Source organism: Hippopotamus amphibius, chromosome 2, assembly GCF_030028045.1.
Source record: "Hippopotamus amphibius kiboko isolate mHipAmp2 chromosome 2, mHipAmp2.hap2, whole genome shotgun sequence".
In the NCBI taxonomy this organism is placed as follows: Eukaryota; Metazoa; Chordata; class Mammalia; order Artiodactyla; family Hippopotamidae; genus Hippopotamus; species Hippopotamus amphibius.
This window is the reverse complement of record NC_080187.1, coordinates 18,807,415-18,822,024: the sequence shown is the minus strand read 5'-3', so window position 1 is coordinate 18,822,024 and position 14,610 is coordinate 18,807,415. Positions and strand designations below refer to the sequence as shown.

The window sequence follows — 14,610 nt, the reverse complement described above, 5'->3', positions numbered from 1 at the left end:
GTCTCAACCCTTTTTCCAGAGGTATTTTATCCTTCTTGGGAAATTTTGAGAGGGTGTGCACCCCTTGTGTTTTGTGACTCCTCTCCCCTCCAAGAGCTTGTTGAGCCTGGGCACTCCAAAACACCACCCCCATCGCCAGGGCCAAGCCCAAAAGCGATTTCCAGTCACTGGTGTTCTGGAGCCCTCTCTGCTTCTATGGACACCAAATGAGTCACCCTTCCACACTCTTTATTCTTTGTACTTGGTGTAGAAATATCTGTCATTGCAGTGGCACTGTTTATCAACCTGGAATCCTCTATGGGGCTTGCAGACCCCTAAATTGTCTTGTGCTCCCCAGATGACTTGCACAGACACGGGAGGAGAAAGAAGAAAGTGAATGGGGGGAGAAGCAGCAAAGGAGCCTGCCTACCCTCTCACCCTTCTTCTTCTTCCTGCCTTCATTTCTCTCCATAGTACCTCCCGCCTTCTAGCACACTAAATAGTTTGCATTTTAGGATGGTTTTTGTGTTCCTCCCTATTCCACTAGAACATAAGCTCTGAGAGGGCAGGGTTTGGGTTTTGTTTTGTTCACGGCTTTGTCCCAAGAGTAGCTGGCACATCGTTAGCACTAAATAGAGGCTTGCTGAATGAATGAAGGCTCCCACGCAACCCCAGTGGTCCCTTCAGATCTGCCACTGCAGGCAAAGATTAGGAGCAGGGAAGGAAGAAGAGGAGGGATGGAGGGAAGGAGCAAATAAGGAATTTGGCAGCACTGTTCTGGACATTGTTCGTGAATGTTTCCTTTTATCTTCCCATCACCCTGAAAGGCAGGAGCGATTGCTTTCTCTCTATAGATGGGAGACTCGGGGCTTGGCTCTCTCAGGATAGATACTGAGAGCTCTGCTGAGCACTTATAGCCAATTTCCCATTAAAAACCACAGCTGTCTTTGTAGTTACACAAAATCGGCCTTAAACTCCACTTTTGTCTTTTCCTAACCAGGGGAACTTGGTCAAGTCCCTAGCCTAAGTCTCTGTTTGCAAATAGGAGTCATCCTACTAAGAGCACTGTTGTGAGAATAAATGAGATCACATCGCAGAAGTACCTGAGTATGTCGTAAATGATCGGTAAATGTCAGTGTCACCCCTATCACCCCTCCAGTTTCCAAATCCCTGAGCCCCCCACGTGCTTCCAGCCCTGGTTGTCAACACCTTGCAAGAATAACCGGGGAGAGGAGAGTTTGGTTGAGAGACCCGAGTTTCAGGTCTGTCTCTCATCGTCCTGGGGAGGTTTTGGGCAGGCTGTGCTTCGATAATATACGACCTGGCCGTGAAAAGCCTCCCCATGTTTTACTTTTATTTGTAACGTTCCCCATCAGGCCAGCTCCCTGATGGCAGTCAGCATGTCTGTTGGAGCTGGCACGGGCTACAGGGGACGTGCTCATCTCTCAGTTGCTTTGGCAAAGCTTCACTGAATACTGGACCTGAAAAGAAAATCAGATCTCCAGCTACCACAGCACTGTCACTTCCAGGCATACAGGGGGCTAGGACAAATACAGGGGTGCAGGGCCCAGAGAGGGAGCAGCAGCTGCAGGTCACACAGCACACTGATCTCAGCTTGGAGTCGATTCTTATAGGAGCTTGCTCTGCCAATTATTAGAAGGCAAGTGCCTTCATCTCTGGGCTCAGATGCCCACCTGGCAACGCAGGGAGGATGGGTTGAAGGATTACGAAGTTCTCTTTTCTATGCAGTATAGGAGGTTTCAGAATCAGGAGTCGGGAGCCTTGAATTTTAATTCACTGTAGACCTGGGGTACATCACTCCCCAAGTTGCATCTCCTTTGTTGTGGCAGCTCTTTCTCTCCCTAGGTTCCTCAGTTGTAAGCAGAAGGGTCTGGAATTACACGTGGAAGATCCTCTGATTCTTCAAGTTGGCTTAAGTCCAGGCAGCACGTGAATTAGCTGGGCTATCAGAGAGACCCCTCCCTCCCCACCTACCCTGCTAACTCTGACTGCCTGTGCCCTCCAGGCAACAACAGCCTCCTGACCTGTATGGAGGACGGGCTGTGGTCCTTCCCGGAGGCCGTGTGCGAGCTCATGTGCCTCGCTCCACCCCCGGTTCCCAACGCAGACCTCCAGACGGCCCGGTGCCGAGAGAACAAGCACAAGGTGGGCTCTTTCTGCAAGTACAAGTGCAAACCTGGATACCACGTGCCTGGCTCCTCCCGGAAGTCAAAGAAGTAAGTGGGGCCTGCAAAGGCAAACTCACAGGTGCTGGCGGGGAGGAGAGCCCGGTCTGGCTGGCTGGTTAGAAGGAAGCGCTCACTTCTCTGCTGGAAGCAGTACCTACCATGCATCTCATTCTCTTCAGTGGGAATCTAGAAGAATATTGTTAACAGCTGCCTGCTGGCTGTGTGACCACAGGCTAGTGACTTCACTTCTCTGGGCCTCCATTTTTCAGCAGTAAGGTGGGGATGATAACAGTTACCACGTAAGGCTGTCGTGAGCAGTGAATGAGGATGTATATGTAAAGTGCTTGCAAGGTGCCCGGGACATAGTAAATGGTGGGTGTGTAATACCATCATTATGCCAGGACCCATCAGCACACTCTGGGAGGAGAAGGAGAAGAGATGGGCCAGCAGGGCTTGAATTGTATTTCAATCCATGAGTACTTCTTGCTTGGCCCTAAGGAAGGAATTCTGTGGACGTTTGTCTTAACCCCTCCTTGTGCCCCCCACAACCCACCAGGAATCAGGAATGGGAAAGGGGAACGTGAGGCCACCTGGCTGCAGCCATTTGGTCCTTGAGATGTCTCTTCTTTTGTCTCTTCCTTGAAGACGGGCCTTCAAGACCCAGTGTATGCAAGATGGCAGCTGGCAGGAGGGCACTTGTGTTCCTGTGACGTGTGACCCTCCTCCACCAAAATTCCATGGGCTCTACCAGTGCACTAACGGCTTCCAGTTCAATAGCGAGTGCAGGATCAAGTGTGAAGATAGCGATGCCACCCAGGTGAGGCTCCTTGAACTTGAGGTCAACACTTAGGTCCCTCTGCTCTGTGCTTACCAAAGACCAGCCAGTATTTTAAGAACTACTTCCTCCAGGAGACTCTCTACAGATGCCAGGATTGTATAATGGCAACATCATCCATGCAGACGTAAGGAGCTGCGTTCTCACCATCTTTCTTTGTAATCTCTCTGAGCCTCATTGTCCTGCCTGTGTCACTGCATTTTATTGGTTCACAGATTCTCATATTTGAAAGAATTTTAATATGGGAACCCTTATGAAAGAAATCATATATGGAATCCCTATGTATGAACTCAATCCAAGTTAAGGAGTGACCAGGGCTCTTTTGCCAACTTTCTACCACCATCACCATCTTATGTTGGTCCCTGAAGTATTTAAAATCATGACTTTCACTGTCTTGAGACATCAATTGGTTCCTCAAGCATAAAGAGAAAGGGGACCATATTTAGACTAGATGTGCAATTTTGAGAATACTTAGAAGAAGGAGATGTCAGGGGTTGAATTTTATCTCAGTCTACATGTAACTGAGACAAAGGCCAACACTCCTGCCGGCCCTGCTGAAGCAGTTCTGTGGATGTATTTTCCTTAATCCTCACACATACCCCCCCACCTCCACCCACTAAGATGGTTAGGGAATCAAGGATGGGAAAGAAAATGAGGGGCCAGCTGTCTCCAAAGAAGACTTAAGTCCACAAGGAGCTCCGACCCTCAGAGAACCGACTGTTTAGGGTCGACCCCTCAAGCCCCATGATTACAGGTGTGCAAGGATCTTTGCTCAGGTGAGGCCAGAGTTCAGCCAGCTGGGCCCCAGTGCAAGTTTCTTCCCCAGGAAGTCAGTTTTTATTAGCATCTACCAAATACCAGACACTGTCGAAGCAGCATCCTGAACTCCTCTCACTCCTGCTCCCACATCCAAATAGCCACCCATTCTCTCTCCCTGACATCTCCTGAAGCTGTTCTCATCTGTCTCGAATGCTACCACCCTAACTCAGGCCGCCAGCATGGGTCTCCTGGGCCACCATGCAGCCTCCTGACCATCTTCCTGCTTTCTCCTTGCCTCTCTCTAGCATATTGTCCACGTCAGCCAGAGCAGTTTGTTTAGAGCACAATGTGATCATGACAGTTCCCCTGCACAAAGCCCTTTGTGAATCAGTGACCTCCATCTCCCTTAGGATAAATCCCAACTGTGCATTCAGGATGTCTCCCCCATCACCAGTAAGATGGACCTCCCCTTCACCTGGGCATTCTCCGTGAAAGAGCCCCTGTCACCTTTTCCAGCCACCTCACTCCTAACCATCCTTCACAATTCAGCCCATGCACCCCTTCTTCTGGGAACCGTTTCCCCCGCTAGGTTGTGAAATGTCTGACCACAGCTTTCATCTTCCCTGTGTTTTCAGCACTTGGGACAGTGCCAAACACCTAGTAGGTGCTCAAGAAGTGACAGGGCATGAGAAAGAGCTGCAATAAACATCCAGGCCAATCTCCTCGTTTTCTAGATGAGAAAGTCACTCGCCCACCCAGGGTGACACAGCTGGTGTCGGCTGCGTCTGAATCGGAACCCAGGTCCCCCCAACTCTGGACAGACTGAGTACAATAGGCACTACCTGAAAAGCCCTGACCGGCAAACTCAGGGATGTCTATGTACCCAAGTCCTTCCCATCCCCGGCTGCCAGGGAAGCAGAAGCCAGTGCCGGAACAAGCAAAGGCCAGAGATTACCACGGCCTCACGCAGCCCATCAACTTCCCTCTCGCTCTCTTACATAAAACTGTTGCTAACAGTTACCCAAACTGCTGAGCCAAATACTATTCTGGCTGTGGTCATGTTATCAAACCGAAACTCAGTCTGCCTGGGGCCTGCCAAGTACCTTTCATGGCCAGTTTGTATTTAAAGGAGAGGAAAATGTAAATTTATCAGACGACTCGAGCAGTTCTGTTTGGCAACTGGCGGAGAGGCCAGACGCAAAGGAGCAGGGTATTGCTTGCCGGCTAAAAGAATGAGGGAGCGTGTGCCAAATGGGCTCCTAGTACAATTGACGTTTCTAGTTTGTACTGCAAATGAATTTCCTCTACCCTCAGACCAGGGGCCTGGGAGCCAAATCTAGTATTCACCTCAGATCCCCTCTTGCTGCCTGTAAACACAGCCGGAATGTACGGCGCAGAGTATCGTGAATCAAACAGCTTGTATAGAGAGGGAATTCTTTGCTTTCCAAACAAGTTCCAGATCCTGGCGAGAGAGGACAGGGGCTGTTGTAGGGGAGGCTCACATACTCCTTCCCACTGCCACTAAAAGCAAATTAGCAAATCAGACCTCAGCTTCATTCATTCCTTGGCCAGTGTGTGCTGGATCTGGACTCTGAGTCTGAATCCTGGCTCCACCACTTACTAGCTGGAGGACTGGGGCAAGTTGTTTAACTCGTTAAGCTTCAGTTTGCTCATGCATAGAATGGGGCAGGGGAAATAATACTAGCTACCTCATAGTTTATGTGGGAGGATTAATTGAAGTAATAAAAGTAGGGCATATCTATGAGTAACCCCTGGAATTGTGCAGTGCACAACCTATGCCACCATGCATGGCAGCCCTGGGGAAACACTCAAGTGAACTAGCCTGCCTTTGAGGTCACTTCTAGTGGAGAGAATCCATGATGCTCCACGTGGGCTCTTACAGAACCTGGAAGCAAAGGCAATGGCTTGAAAGTTAGCCCTCTGTTGGCAGCTAAGCCCAGAAAGTCAACCATTGCACAGGAGGCCAGGATATAGCTTGGGGAGACCAGTAGGAACCATAGGGAGATGTGATCTCTTGCTCAAATAACCCTGTAGAATATATAGAGTCTGTAGACTAGCACTGCCCTGTAGAACCTTCTGCTCTGATGAAAACGTTCCATCTCTGTGATGTGCAGTATGGTGGCCTCTAGCCACATATGGCTATGGACCTCTTGAAGCACGGCTAAGTGACCAAACAACTAAACATTTCATTGTACCTAATTTTAAATAGTTCAAATTTAAATGTAAACAGCCACACTTGCATAGTGGCCACCACATTGGACAGTTCAGCTCTAGAATTTATAGTGTTGTCATCCCTGTAAATCAAGACAGAGAACCTTAATAATAACAGCTTTTAAAAAAAAATGTTGTGTCTCCTGACTGCCAAACTGGAGCTGCAGATTTTCTTTCACTTTGACAGCTCATAATAAACTTCTGAAAAAAGAAGCAATATGCCCATCTTACAGATGAGGAAAGAAGGCTTGCAAGACTAAGCTCTTGTCCACCGTTATGCGTTAGTAGGTGGTGTTGACTGGCTCCAGGACCCTGCTTTTCCCGCTGCCTCCAAACATTTCCAGGGCAGGCGAGTGGCGAAGGACAAGAATTCTATCTCCAGGCAACTGGGGAGAAGTGCTAATTGTCTCAGCCTTTCATCCAGCTCAAGTGCTCCTGAGCTGTCTGAGGTGCTAACACAGTGAGAAGCATTGTGGGGACTTTGTAGGAGATTTGGGGAGTGGGCTGTCTTGGGATGGGGACAGGGTCTGTGGGAGGTGCATTCACGGGGCTGCAGCAGGAGAGGAAGAAGCTAAAGGTGCTTTGTGAATGAAGTAACGCACTCAATAGTGGGCTTTAGCAACTCAGCAGGAGCCAGAGAGGAAGGGTGGGAGTAGAGCCAGCACTGCACCCAGTTCTTTGCACGGATCACTGAGGGGGGCTGTAAAAGCCTTTCTGCCACCAGTGGTGTGCAGCTGGCCCTTGCCTTTCTGGGTCTGCTCTGCACACAGCACAGCTCTCACACGTATAATGCCTCCCACAGCAGGCACAGCTTCTACTTTCAGGGTTGTCACATGCTTGTCCAAGAACGCAGGGCTTCCTAAAGGAAGTCAGAGGCATCCCAGGCCCAGGCGATGTTAGAGGTGGGCCAGATCTCAGAGATTTCCCAGGGCAACCCGCTTATTTTATAGATGGGGCCCCTGGAGCCCAGAGCAGGGAAGCAGTGGACCCCAAGGCACACAGCAAGTTACCTGCAGAGTCAGATCTTAAACAGAGCCTCAGCGCTCCTAACCAAGTCACTGCATAAGCCACATTTTCTGCCCCTTCCTACTGCTGGAGCTGCTTGTCCCACCTTCTGTAGTGGAGCCTCCCCAGTCTGAAATTCCCTGAGCCGATTCCAGCCAGTTCTAATGTTCTCTGTTGCAAACTGAGCTCCCCAGCCAGCTCTGGCCCACGTAATGCTGAGGTCTGCAGCCCTTCAGGGGCTGGAGGCCAAAGGCATCACACGCCCAGGCCAAGGCTCCAGGAAATTGGGGTCAATTTCCTGCTCCCCTGAGGGCCCAGCAGAATCATGGGGCCTGGGGCTCCGGGAGGGAGCGTCGGGGTTCTCTGAAGCCACGTGAAGCCGCCTGAACGTTCCCTGAGCTCACGCACAACCTCTGGGTGGACTCAGCAGTCATCCCACAGAGGCGTGCTCGGGATGGGCCACCCTTCTCCGTGGCCGCAGAGGTTTCCACCGCAACTGGACCCTCCTCATGCTGGCCCACGTGAGACCCAGAGGGGGGCCCCTTTTCTCTCTAAATCCCATCTCCTTGCAGCTGTTCCTCAGACAGAGGAGCTTCAGCCTGCATCAGCCCTTTCCAAGAGTTTATTTTCTCATGCATCATTCATTCATTTATTCCCATATTCATTCTTTTCTTTACTTACTCATTTATGTCTTCATTTCTCTTCTTGTGCTTTAAACAGGTGCATTCCGTAACACTGCATCTACTGACCCCATGTTTTGTTAAACAGTTCTTGAATGAACAGAAATAGCTATTGAGTGATGAATGAATAGACCAAATAGCCAGGGCCCGTTAAGTGTTGTGGAAGGCCCTGGGGATGCAGGGATGACTAAGGGGCTCGTTGTCTAGGCGGAGAGGATGATAAAGAGGCGCTGGGTGTCAGACATCTTCAGGTAGTGCACTCTGCAGGACCGGGGTGGCATTAGGACAGGATGGCTTGTCCCAGGAAAGGTCTGTGCCAGTGATTGAGCAAGGGGGCAGGGGGAAGAGACAGAGCAGGCAGAAGGAGCGGCACTCGCAGAAGCACGGCCGTGTGACGCCTCGCATGGTGCGTTCAAGAATGCAGGCAATTGACAGTTCAAGGTTGGCGGTGTGCTGTGGGGAGCAGGGAGCTGGAGCATGAAGCAGACTGAAGGCTGTGAGGGCTCTGGAGGTCAGACGCAGGGGTTTGAATGGGAGCCATTCCACGGATGTTTTCATTGGTGGCCTTCGGTCAGCTCCTCTGGCCTCACGTAGACTTTCTCTTCTTATCCTAAACGTGAAAGAGGGAGACAGTATACAGCTTGTTCTCAGGTAGATGGACCCCCCTGTGCAGAAACTACTCATGGTTCTCCATTTCCAAGGGGTAGAGTCCAAACTCCATAAGCGGATGCATAAGGCCCCACACCTCACCCGCCTTACCGGCTCATCCTTCCCCACTCCTTCCCTCTCAAACTCGCACGTGCCCTTTGGCCTTCCGCAGATGTCCTTCCCTCCCTGTTCTGCCTGATTCTACACACCCTTGAAGACTCTTCCATGTATCACCTCCTCTCAGAGCCTTCCTGGCTGCCCTTCACATCCAGTTCCTCTCGCCGTGTGCAGCACAGTCACGCTGACACGGCTGGCGGCTCACAGGACTCCATTTCCTCTCGGCTCCCTGGGACAGATACTGGCTCACTTCACTTCTGGACCCCACAGAGCTGGGCTCAGAGTGGACACCAAGAAATGGTCCTTGGATTCAGGGACAATTCTGACACTTGGACAAAGCTGGACCTTCCCTTAGAATCTTAGACATGGAAAGTGGCGCAGAGAAAGGACCGCACCTGCAGGCTGCATTTGCCAACAACTTTGCAGAAGACTGAGAAATGAGATGTTGCCTATTTTAAAGAATCAGGAGGGAGGGCACAGATAGAAGGATTCCCACACCACCCTCTCGGTGTCATCGCTGCTGGAATAGAATGAAACAGAAGGAAGGAAGGGAAGGGGAAGGAGAGGAAGGGGAGCCCTGGAAGAGAAAGCTTCTCAGCAGGGCTGAGGTTGCCTGGTTAGCACTCGGCAGAGCCCTGGCCTGGGACGCTTTCTCATCGATCGAGAGGAAACGAGCTTTGGTGTGTGCCTGCCTCCTCACGAACGGCTGCAGGCCCCATGCTTACTCCCTGTGCACGTTGGGGTGCACGTGGGCCCCTGCCTTCTCAGTTAAAAAACCAAACAAGCAAGCAAAACAAATTCCTCTGATTGAAATCTCTGAAAGAGCACTACAAGGATGTAGGAAATCTGGGAGTTAAGCTCTCCAGGATGCTTTGAGAAAGTTTCTTCCCACTCTGAGTCCTCCGTTTCCCTATCTGTAAAATGGAGGTATGACAGTGCCTGTATCTGAGGGTGGTTGGGTTTCCACTATTGTTGAGAACTTGTTTTTTAACACGTTCAGAGCTCTGGGGAGATGCGACACTGGGAGGCTTCTTATGTGGAGGGTGGGGTCTCTCTTGGTGTCCTGACTGTGCTTCTGTGGCGTGCAGGGGCGCGGAAGCAACATCATCCACTGCCGGAAGGACGGCACCTGGAGCGGCTCCTTCCACGTCTGCCAGGAGATGCGGGGCCAGTGCTCAGCCCCGGACCAGCTCAACAGCAACCTCAAGCTGCAGTGCCCCAAAGGCTATGCCATAGGTACGGCGGGCACGTGGGGGTGAGCGGTGGGGGGGGCGCATCCTTCCAGGAGCTCGGGGTTCACGCTCCACCAGGGAATCGGGCGCCGGTACCGTGTGAGGCCCTGTGTGAGGCCCTGGGGAAATGCAGATGAACGAGACCAGACCCTGTCCCCCCAGAAAGAGAGCTCAGGGCACTGATGTTGGCGAAGCGATGTTGGGTGAGTGCGCACAGTTACCCTCGAGTACAGAGAAGCTGGCCAGTGCCTCCAGGGACACAGAAGGCTCCCAGAGGAGAGGGTGCTTATACAGGGACTTGCAAGAGCTTGTTGGGCAAGAAGTGGCATTCCAGACGGAGGAATCACGTGGCAAAGGGAGGGAGGGATGAAAACACACATCCTATTTAGGGAAGCAGTAGTGAGTGGTCCAGCGTGGTTGCCTTTGTTACTAATCTTAAAATTTGTATACTGCTGAACGTTCATAGTACTGACTGCGGGTCAGTGCTGCGCCCAGCACTTCAGAGGTGTTATCTCATATCCTCTCACTACCCTTTAACAGGTGAAGAAGTTGAGACACAGAGGGATAATAAAACATGCCCAAATCCTGAGACCTCTTCTTCTCCAAAGCCTGAGTTCCTTCCATGGCACTCCAGTTGCCTCCAAAATAAGGATAAATAGTGTTTTCAGAATACTGTTTGCATGGTGATAGGCCAACTTGCCAAGTGAAGGGAGACAACCTGGGGTTTGATGCCAGGAGGTTTGCCTGGTTGAAACCAGGCATCTGGACAGATGTATTAATCACAGGCCCACAGCTTTCTGGGGAACTGGGTGTGCATTGAGTCTGACCTCAGCTGAGGGCAGTGATACTGACCTCTTGGACTGATTCCCTAATTGATCATGATGAAAAGCCCAGGGAATTGGATGTCCTTTCTCACAGCCAGTGTGATTTATGGGACAATCACCAGGGATGTCTGGAGCAGAAGCTTATCTGTGCAGACACTCACTCCCAACCACACAGAGTCAATGTGTTCCTCACCCAGTCAAATGAGGTGTCATCTCATCTCCAGAAGGGAGGCCCATGGCTGGAGAGCAGAGGCGTGAGGGGGCCCAGTCACTTCCTTTAAAGATGGAAACACGTAGCCTTCAAGTGCAGAGGCTCTTCACCTGAACTTAGAGTAGGGATCAACCCTCCTGTGTTAAACCAGGATGGGTCAGAAAACACCCAAGGGCCTGGTTGCTCTCCCTGTTGATTCCAGAGGTACTTTAAGACCTTAGAGAGCCACGAATCCAAAGGACCCTGACCAGGAGGGTTGCAGAGAGGTGGGATCTATTAGGATCTGCCAATATAAGCATTCTAGGAAATTGTGGCAACAGTTGTAGCAATGGCTACTGCATCCCAAGGCCAAGGCTTTCTCTCCGCCATCATTCCTGAGGGGTTTGCATGGCTCTGGAGACGTCTGTCTGTAATGCCCCCAACTCGGTCAGAACATGCTCATGAATACCCAGTCACAGTCATGACTGGCATAGAGCAACCCTGGGAGGAAAAAAATCTGATTAAAAACAGACCTCCTGCATGCCTGCATCCACTGACCCATTCAGCCTATATCCCCATACGCAGAAATAAACAAGCACAAGTGCTCAACAACCAGACGTGCACACACACACATCGTGAGGTGTGCTCGTGGCTCGCACGTACACATCAGCCGGGCACCACACAAACACGTCACCGCTCAACCTAGATGCAGCTCACACGCATGTACACAAACACATCTCATGGACAGTTTGTACCTTTATTGTGTGCACCTGTCACAGGCACGTGCACATAAGCCCGGCTCTCTGCTGGCCCACAGAGTGGTCGAGAGGTACGGGCAGCGGGTGACGGTCGCTTTCCTTTACCCACTGACTTTTCCACGGTCAAGGTGGAAAGGGAAACCAATCTGTCTGACATTGGAACCTGAATCTCTCCCCTCCTCGGTACCCTGTGCTCCCACGGCCATGCAGGTGCCTGTGTTATGAATATGGTGATCTGGGGTGTGTGGTGGGCCGGCGGGGGCACACGGGGAGAGCTGAGAGAGTAAAAGCCCTGAGAGACGAGGCCACAGGAAGGAGGGGGGAGGCTTCCCTCCTCCACCCCCCAGGCTGGGACCCTCCCTGCAGGGAGCTCTCACCAAGAGGCGGGACTCGACCAAAGGCCTCGTAAGCAGGGTGGGGGTGCAGTGTGTGTCCAGCCTGGGGGCTCGGGGCCGCGCTCTGGAGCCACCCAGAGCAGCTCCTCCGAGTCCCTCCCCGAGCAGCCTGGGGAGGCTTCTGTGGCCGTGAGGAGCCCTCAGAAAGTTACTGCCACCAAGGCTGCTGCCACCTTCCCTGCGCCTCCCTCCTGGGACGGGGAGGCGGGGGCCGGGTGAGATCACCACTCTGTAATGATGCCCGTTAGGGCTCCTATATCACAACACAGCAGCCTGGTCCTGAAGCCCAGAGCTGCAGCATGGGGGAGGGGAGTGCAGAGAAGGAGAAGCAGGATGAGAGAAATTCAGACGTGGCCGCCGCAGAGGGCGGCGATGGCCTCCTGTGTCAACCAGATTTTTTTCTTTTTTCCCCCTTTTGGGATAAATAGCCTCTGTCTATTTCTCAGAGGCTGTATCTTCTTTTTTCGAAAGGATTTTATCATCGCAGCCTTGCTTCGTCCTTGCTCCTTAAAATCTTTGGAACTGATCTGGTGACACACCGCTGAGTCTCTCTGACTGCGGAGTGACCCCCCCCCCCCCGTTATTCTCATCACTCATCTTTTTTGTCTTTTTTGCATGTCTCCCATTTCTCTTCTCTCTTCTGACCCTTCCCCCACTCTGTCCCCCTCCACGGTTGCCTGCCTTTCTCTTCCTCTGCGTCTCCACCACATCCATCGCTGGGCTTGGCAGTAAGAGGCGTGGGCTTTCATGAGTGCCCCATACTCACCAGCTCTGTGACCCGAGCTCCACACACGTCACCCTCTCTCCTCTGAGATGGGTGTGATGACACTGGTCTCACACAGGGCTGGCTTTGCAGGGGAACAAGTGACAGGTAAACACCACCCGGCAAGACCAGAGATGCCCTGGCCCCCACCTTCTGGGCTCAGTGGCCCCATGTTTAAAGTAAAGAGGTTCTGAAGATTGTCCCAGACGTGACCCTCCACCCTCGCTCCCTCTTCAGACTTCGTGAGTCTCTTAGATTGAAGAGGGTGACAAGATGGCAACAGGAAGCGCACTGGATAAACTATATACACATATACAAGTGTCTATGCGTGCGTGTATATCTGCATGCACGCGTAAACATATACACGTACTGTGTGTATACACACACACGCACACATTTAGAAGGGAGCCTTTAGAATGGCTAACAGCATACGATATTTTTCAGGAGAGTTGATTCTTATGACCTATTTAGTGTTCAAGGGCGGTCTTGGCACTAAGGCAGGGGAATGACCTCCTTAGGGCCCTGGTCAGATTCTGACATGTCAGATCTTTGCCTCTGTGAGTGAGCACCTTTCTGGAGTCCTGGGGACATCCCATGGGATAAGCTTGATTTTTAGGAGACTTCAGAATCACTGCGGTCTGGATGGAGAATAAATGAGTCAAATTACAGTCATCTTGCTAACCCACAGCTTGAAAGTCAACTGAAGAAGTCCCTGGACCAAGGGCCTCTGTGTACTAACGCTGTCCCTGGTGGTCATGGTGCCTTCGCTGACTCACGGCCTGATTCATGTTTTCATCCCTTTATCCAGTTATTCAGTCATTTCTTTTATTTGCTCATCCCTCTGTGTACACACTTCCTCCTCCATGCGGTACCTCAGTGCCTGTTCATCATTCACTCATGTGCCATTCATTCATTTCCCCAGCCATCTACATAACCGTTCACTCTTGTCTCTTTCCCTCACTTCGCAAACCCAGCGCCAGGCTCTGGACATAGAAGGGAGAGCACAGACATTGCTGGCCTCATGGAGTCACAGTCGAGCAGGGAGGAGAGCTGTTGGTACAACAGTCCCCAAGCCAATGTGACACATCTGGGATGGGTGCCCGTGAGAGGGTTTAGCCGGTCGGGAATGGAGGTCTTCTCCGAGCACGTGGCACTTGGATTGAGGTCTGCAGCGTCATTAATTAGTCACGCACTAGTTGAAGAGGAGTGGGAATGGTCTCAAGGGCACCGAGGAGGGTGTGAATACAAGCCCCGTGGGGGGAGAAAGTGTGGGGCCGAGATGCTGATGTTGCATTCACATGCTCGCCGTTCACTTGGCTGACGCTTGCTGAGCAGACCCTGTGTGTCAGGCACCGGGTTAGGCTCAGAGAGGAATCGACCCCATCCCTGCTCTCCCAGGGCATCACTGTGCCTGGGAAAAGGAGGGGCAGAGGGGTAAGACCAACACTGGAGTGAGATTCATCAGTGCCAAACACTGCTCTCCCTCAGCTGCAGAAGTCAGGGCAGGCTTCTTGGAGGGTTTGAACTGGGCTTTGAAGAACTGGTAGGGTTTGACCGTGCAAAGGCAGATTGGGGGGCGGGGGGCGTGATTCAGGAAACGGGCTGAACAGGAGCAGAAGCACAGAGGCGAGGAAGTGTGGGACTCTGACGGGAGACCAAACACAGTCCTATTCGTGGGAGGGTGTGAAGATGGTTAGTGGGAGATGAGGTTGACCAGACCATGGAGGCCGTGGGCGCTGGCAGAGGGGTTTGGACTTTGTCCTGGATGTGGGGAACCTTGGAAAGGTTTCCGAGCAGAGGAGGAGCAAGACCAAACTGGGCTGGGGACTGGTGAATGTGGTGGTGGGTGCCAGCTGGACTGGAGACAAGAGAACAGTCGGGGACACCAGAGGTGGCCCTGCCGGGGCGTTCGTTCCTTCCCACTGCCTGGGGCGGGGGTGGGGGCAGGCCAGTGAGGACCAGGGAGCAGCTGGGTCCACTCACAGGGAAGGGGCAGCCTCTGGC

At 52.1% G+C, this 14,610-nt stretch overlaps 1 protein-coding gene across 1 annotated transcript in view; it reads left to right on the top strand.

Moving 5' to 3' along the window:
- The window catches only part of PAPPA (pappalysin 1), a 238,374-nt gene that overhangs the window by 186,338 nt on the left and 37,426 nt on the right, over nucleotides 1-14,610 (top strand). The window contains exons 16-18 of the mRNA XM_057721438.1: nucleotides 2,006-2,216; nucleotides 2,814-2,985; nucleotides 9,533-9,680. Of these exons, the coding sequence (XP_057577421.1) occupies nucleotides 2,006-2,216; nucleotides 2,814-2,985; nucleotides 9,533-9,680 (531 nt within the window). The remainder of the gene's footprint in view (nucleotides 1-2,005; nucleotides 2,217-2,813; nucleotides 2,986-9,532; nucleotides 9,681-14,610) is intronic.